The sequence below is a fragment of the Antennarius striatus genome, chromosome 16 (genome assembly GCF_040054535.1).
Source record: "Antennarius striatus isolate MH-2024 chromosome 16, ASM4005453v1, whole genome shotgun sequence".
Taxonomy (NCBI): Eukaryota; Metazoa; Chordata; class Actinopteri; order Lophiiformes; family Antennariidae; genus Antennarius; species Antennarius striatus.
In genome coordinates this window covers 243,993-250,000 of record NC_090791.1, presented here as the reverse complement: position 1 = coordinate 250,000, position 6,008 = coordinate 243,993, and the positions used below count along the sequence as shown (strand labels likewise).

The following is a 6,008-nucleotide window of genomic DNA, read 5'->3' as shown; positions in this document are numbered from 1 at the left end:
GAGGGGGCGCTGGACCGCGATCAGGACCGGCTGGCCCCCTGAGGGGGCTGAGGAGCACCGACATGTCACTGCAACGCCTGAGCACAAGCCCCGTCCCCCGACACGCCCCGCCTCCATACCTGGGGTGTTTTGTGCAAAGCGTGCTTCTTGGATGACCAGTTTGGGCTGGACCGGCGTGGCGCTGGCGGGGGCAGCGGCACAGGGGGCCTCCAGCTCCAGGGGGACGGGCGAGCCCTCTCGTGATAGGCTGTCGGGGGTCTGCACGCCGCTGGAGTGGGCGGAGAGAACCCCCGAGTGATTGGGCGACGCCGGGGCGCTCCTGGGGAGACAAAGTACCGTCAGAACCGAGTGGAACAGGAGGAACCCCCACCAGGACCCGGGGCACCAGTACTGGTTTCAGCTAGCGCTAACGGGTAAGCTAGCCCCGTACGCCAGGCTTATTGCGGGGGGGGGGGGGAGTACCTGGAGGACAGGGGTCCGTGCGGGGTCCGGAAACAGGGGACCCCCCGGGGCCGTCTCTTCCTGAAGGCCTGCTCCACCAGCTTGGCCTCGGAGGGGGGGTCCACCCTCCAGAACGAGCCCTTCCCCGGTTCCTCCTGGGACCGCGCCACCTTGATGAAGTAGCGGTTCAGGGACAGGTTGTGACGGATGGAGTTCTGCAGCAGAGACGGGTGAGACGGGAGAGAGGGGGAGGGTGAGACAGGTGGGTTGGGTGAGTCAGGTGAGACGGGGAGGGTGAGACGGGTGAAACGGGTGAGTCTGGTGAGACGGGTGAGTCAGGCTGGCGCCGGGCCATCCGGGGCCAGCCCGGTACCCCCGGGACCGGGACTCACCTGCCAGCCCTTGTCGGCGGTGCGGTAGTAGGGGTAGTTCTTGGTGATGTGGTTGTAGATCCCGTTGAGGGTCAGCTGCTTGTCCGTCGCCAATGTGATGGCCTGGACGATCAGCTGTGCATAAGAGTACGGGGGCTTGGACTCATCCTGTGGACCAGAACCAGACCCACGTCAAGGACAGGGGGCAAAGGTCAGCGAGGGACAGGGGGGCAAAGGTCAACAACACCTGGGGCAGGACCCAAAACTACACGGTACTGCAGTGGTACTGGGTGGCTCTGGACTGGTAACGGTCAGGAAGTGGTTTGGTACTGGACCGGTACTGGACTGGTACTGGACCGGTACTGGACTGGGAGTGGACTGGTACTGGACTGGGAGTGGACTGGTACTGGACCGGTACTGGACTGGGAGTGGACTGGTACTGGACTGGTGCTTCAGGAGGGACTAAGTCTTTAGGAACTGGTAATTCTTTCCTCTCCTGTGGTCCTGGTCCTGGACTCTACAGCGTTCTTCAGCGCCGTAGAGTCTGTAGTACTATCTGTGGTACTATCTGTAGTACTATCTGTAGTACCATCTGTACTACCATCTGTAGTACCATCTGTCTCTGTCTCTGCGGTGGACAGATGGACAGACTCACCCCCACCTGTGCGTCAGCAGGTCTGTCCATCACTACTTCCTGTTAAATCCTGTGTCAGAATTGAACCTTGAGTCCCAGAGAGACGCTGTCTGAAGAACACGCTAAGGAGACCTACAGTCTGACCTGTGGGGGCGGGACAGGAACGTGATGACAGAACGATGTGCGGGGGGGGGGGGACCAGCAGGACTCACCTTGGGACTGTCCCCCCCAGAGGCATCCTTGTCGTTGTCGGGCTGGGAGTTATCATTGATGAGCTGCAGCTCAGCGGAGCTGACCACACGCCCCCCCATCCGGTAACCTGAAGACCCCGCCCCTCGCGGGCTGGAGGGGCAGGAGTTAGCGGCGCTGCAGAGAACACAGAACTGTTAGCAACCACAACCGTTTGCGACCACAACCGTTAGCGTGTGCACCTTCACACATCACATGACCTGCAGACAGCACCGCTAGGCGGGGACTGCTGGTAGCCAGATGGTGAGATCAGGACCTGAGAGGATCTGCAGATCTGCCCCCGCCAACCATGCAGCGACTGGACTCAGCCAGGGCTGTTCCCACACGGGAGTGGGGGGCGCTGATCCCCACACGGGGCGGCTTCAAGGTCACGGGGGCGGGGCCAGCTCAACACATCTGTGCAGCAGCGTGAGGCGGGTACCTGATGGTGCCGGTGGGGGAGGGCAGGGGGCTCATCAGGTGGGCGATGTTGTTGGGGATGCTGATGGTCAGGGGGGAGATGTGGGGCGGCACCGGCTTCACCGGCGACTCCGGGGCGTCCCGCCTCAGCTTCTTCCCGCTGGTCAGAGCTGTGAAGCTGATCTTGATGTTGGTGCTGGGGAACCTGAAGGTGCACCTGCAGGCAGAAGCAGAGGGGGTCTGAACACAGCACCGCATGAAGCTCCACTACACTGAGGCACAGGCGCACTGCAGTGGTTCTGAAGAGTTTCAGAACACGGGTCGGACCAGTAAAGGGTTAATGATCAGGTGTTTACAGTCAGATCTCAACCAGCAGCACGTAGCCTCTGCTAGCATTAGCAATAGCTTCACACACACTGTCAACGTGTTTCACAAACTAACAGCTGATCACGTTTGATGCGCACCGGTGTCTGCAGAGATCACGCCACTGTCTGCAGAGATCATGCGCCACTGTCTGCAGAGATCACACCACTGTCTGCAGAGATCATGCGCCACTGTCTGCAGAGATCACACCACTGTCTGCAGAGATCACGCCACTGTCTGCAGAGATCACGCACTGCTGTCCGCAGAGATCACGCGCCACTGTCCGCAGAGATCACGCGCCACTGTCCGCAGAGATCACGCGCCACTGTCTGCAGAGATCACGCGCCACTGTCTGCAGAGATCACGCGCCACTGTCTGCAGAGATCACGCACCACTGTCTGCCGAGATCACGCGCCGCTGTCTGCCGAGATCACGCGCCGCTGTCTGCAGAGATCAAGCGCCGCTGTCTGCAGAGATCATGCGCCGCTGTCTGCAGAGATCACGCCTCTGTCCGCAGAGATCACGCCGCTGTCTGCAGAGATCACGCCTCTGTCCGCAGAGATCACGCCTCTGTCCGCAGAGATCACGCCTCTGTCCGCAGAGATCACGCCTCTGTCCGCAGAGATCATGCGCCACTGTCCGCAGAGATCATGCGCCACTGTCCGCAGAGATCACGCCGCTGTCCGCAGAGATCACGCCTCTGTCCGCAGAGATCACGCCTCTGTCCGCAGAGATCACGCCTCTGTCCGCAGAGATCACGCCTCTGTCCGCAGAGATCACGCCGCTGTCCGCAGAGATCACACCACTGTCCGCAGAGCTCACTCGCCGCTGTCCGCAGAGATCGTGCCGCTGTCTGCAGAGATCACGCGCCGCTGTCCGCAGAGATCACGCCGCTGTCCGCAGAGATCACGCCGCTGTCCGCAGAGATCACGCCGCTGTCCGCAGAGATCACGCGCCACTGTCTGCAGAGATCACGCGCCACTGTCTGCAGAGATCACACCACTGTCTGCAGAGATCACGCCACTGTCTGCAGAGATCACGCCTCTGTCCGCAGAGATCACGCCGCTGTCCGCAGAGATCACACCACTGTCTGCAGAGATCACGCCTCTGTCCGCAGAGATCACGCCTCTGTCCGCAGAGATCACGCCGCTGTCCGCAGAGATCACGCCGCTGTCCGCAGAGATCACGCGCCACTGTCTGCAGAGATCACGCGCCACTGTCTGCAGAGATCACACCACTGTCTGCAGAGATCACGCCACTGTCTGCAGAGATCATGCGCCACTGTCTGCAGAGATCACGCCACTGTCTGCAGAGATCATGCGCCACTGTCTGCAGAGATCACGCCGCTGTCTGCAAAGATCACGCCGCTGTCTGCAGAGATCATGCGCCGCTGTCCGCAGAGATCACGCCGCTGTCTGCAGAGATCACGCCGCTGTCTGCAGAGATCACGCCGCTGTCTGCAGAGATCATGCCACTGTCTGCAGAGATCACGCACCGCTGTCCGCAGAGATCATGCGCCACTGTCTGCAGAGATCACGCCACTGTCCGCAGAGATCACGCACCGCTGTCCGCAGAGATCATGCGCCACTGTCTGCAGAGATCACGCACCGCTGTCCGCAGAGATCATGCGCCACTGTCTGCAGAGATCACGCCACTGTCTGCAGAGATCACGCCACTGTCTGCAGAGATCATGCGCCGCTGTCCGCAGAGATCACACACCGCTGTCCGCAGAGATCACGCGCCACTGTCCGCAGAGATCACGCGCCACTGTCTGCAGAGATCACGCCGCTGTCTGTAGAGATCACGCCACTGTCTGCAGAGATCACGCCTCTGTCCGCAGAGATCATGCGCCGCTGTCTGCATCCGTTTTAGAAACTGCTCCTGCAGCATGACACAGGGGGCGGGGCTATGGCTGTGGGCGGGGCAGTGGGCGGGGCTGGGACCTCTAGCTGGGGGATTAGCTGCTGATCAGAAGCTGCTGATTGGCAGATGTCAGATCAATAAGCACACACACACCCTGCATGCCGCCGCCCACCCCCATGCCACTGACCAATCAGCTGCAGAAGAAGAGGCCTTGCTTCAAGTCCAAACCAGAGCCGAGCATGCTGGGAAATCTGATGGCTGCCTGAAGTCCCCCCGCCTGTAGGTGGAGCCGTCCAATGGACGTCTGGGGGGGGTCCCGCGGGGGGGGGCGTGGCCGCCGCGTTTGTTTACGTTCTGAGCGTCTGTCACAATACCCGAGCTGCTAGCCTCTGACTAGCAGCCTGTTTACAGCCCACGTGACAGGAAACAGCCTGAACGTCAACAACAGGCAGCTAGCGGCTAAAGCTAACGGCGGTAAACAGGATGGTAACGGCTAACAAGCTAACAAACATGTAAACAAAGAAAACATCGTGAACGTCACGGCGGACCGTGCTAGCCGGCTAACAGACGGGCTAACATGCTAAGGCGCTAGAACACGTGCTAGCCCGCGGGCCGCTAGCGCTAGACTCGCGTGAGCCGGCAGGAAACTCACCCTCGCGGCAGCTGCAGGGGGGGGGCGCCCCGCCGCAGGAACACCCCGTCCACGAACACCCCGTTTTTACCGAGGCACCGCAGGTAGAAGGCACCGCCGCCGGGGCCGTCGTCGCCGGCGGTGAAAACCTCCAGGTGCCGCCGGGAGATGAAGCTGGAGTGGCCGATGCTCACGTCCACCGAGCCCTGCGACGAGTTCCGGCCCACCGTCACCGAGCGCTTCTTCATCGCGTACTCGAACTCGCGGCCCTCCAGCCGGGCGAGCGGCCCGGACGAGCCGCCGCCTGCCGCCATCCGGTTCGGCCTCCGACAACAGCTGCACCGGGGAGTCACGGGGGGGGGCAGAGCGTTCAGGCGCACAGCGAACCGGGGCGGGGACCGAGGACGGCGGCTCCGACCCGCCGCGGAGAGAAAGGGGAGCGGAGAGACCCAACCGAACGGGGACCGGGATCGCCGGACTGACGGCCACGAGCACCAATAGGAGGCCGGGAAGCCGAGCAGCGCTGCGGCGGCGACCAATCAGGTGCGAGAACGAGTCCCCGGGCCGTCACGGTCGGTTGTCGAGGAGACTCGGGCGCATCCGCCGCCCGGGGGTCGGCAGCAACCGGCGGGGAACGGGACGGGACCGGACGCGGCGCACGCGCCATCAGTCACAGCGATCGATCATCTGCGCAGGTCCACCGACTCACGTGACACCGAACCAGAAACCAGCGACCCGGAGCAGGTCGTGGGTTCGAATCCCGCTGCTCTGCCCCCCGTGCCCCCCCCCCCCATGGAGGCCACGCCCGGTGTCACGCGGGTCTCTTTCTCAGCATCTTGTGACTTTTAACGAGGAGGTCGATGAAATAATCTATAATCAATGGAAACGGCTCGTGACGTCGGCAGACCCCGCCCATCTGGAGGACGTTTGAGGGACTGCCCGCGGGACAAGGTGTGAAACGGAACGTGGAGAAGGATCAGGGTCACGTGACGGTGTTAACGATGACGTCTGATCGGCAAACAAAACAAAAGGTTTGAGTGTGTCTGGAGTGTAAGAA

General features: G+C 62.0%; 1 protein-coding gene across 1 annotated transcript in view; it reads right to left on the bottom strand.

Moving 5' to 3' along the window:
• LOC137609545 (forkhead box protein K2-like) overlaps nt 1-6,008 on the bottom strand; it is a 7,657-nt gene extending 1,649 nt beyond the window's left edge. The window contains exons 1-7 of the mRNA XM_068336640.1: nt 4,973-6,008; nt 2,117-2,311; nt 1,659-1,812; nt 834-980; nt 463-656; nt 120-319; nt 1-47 (exon numbers count right to left, since the gene is read on the bottom strand). The exon at nt 1-47 is cut by the window's left edge and continues 193 nt beyond it. Of these exons, the coding sequence (XP_068192741.1) occupies nt 1-47; nt 120-319; nt 463-656; nt 834-980; nt 1,659-1,812; nt 2,117-2,311; nt 4,973-5,265 (1,230 nt within the window). The 5' untranslated portion in view covers nt 5,266-6,008. The remainder of the gene's footprint in view (nt 48-119; nt 320-462; nt 657-833; nt 981-1,658; nt 1,813-2,116; nt 2,312-4,972) is intronic.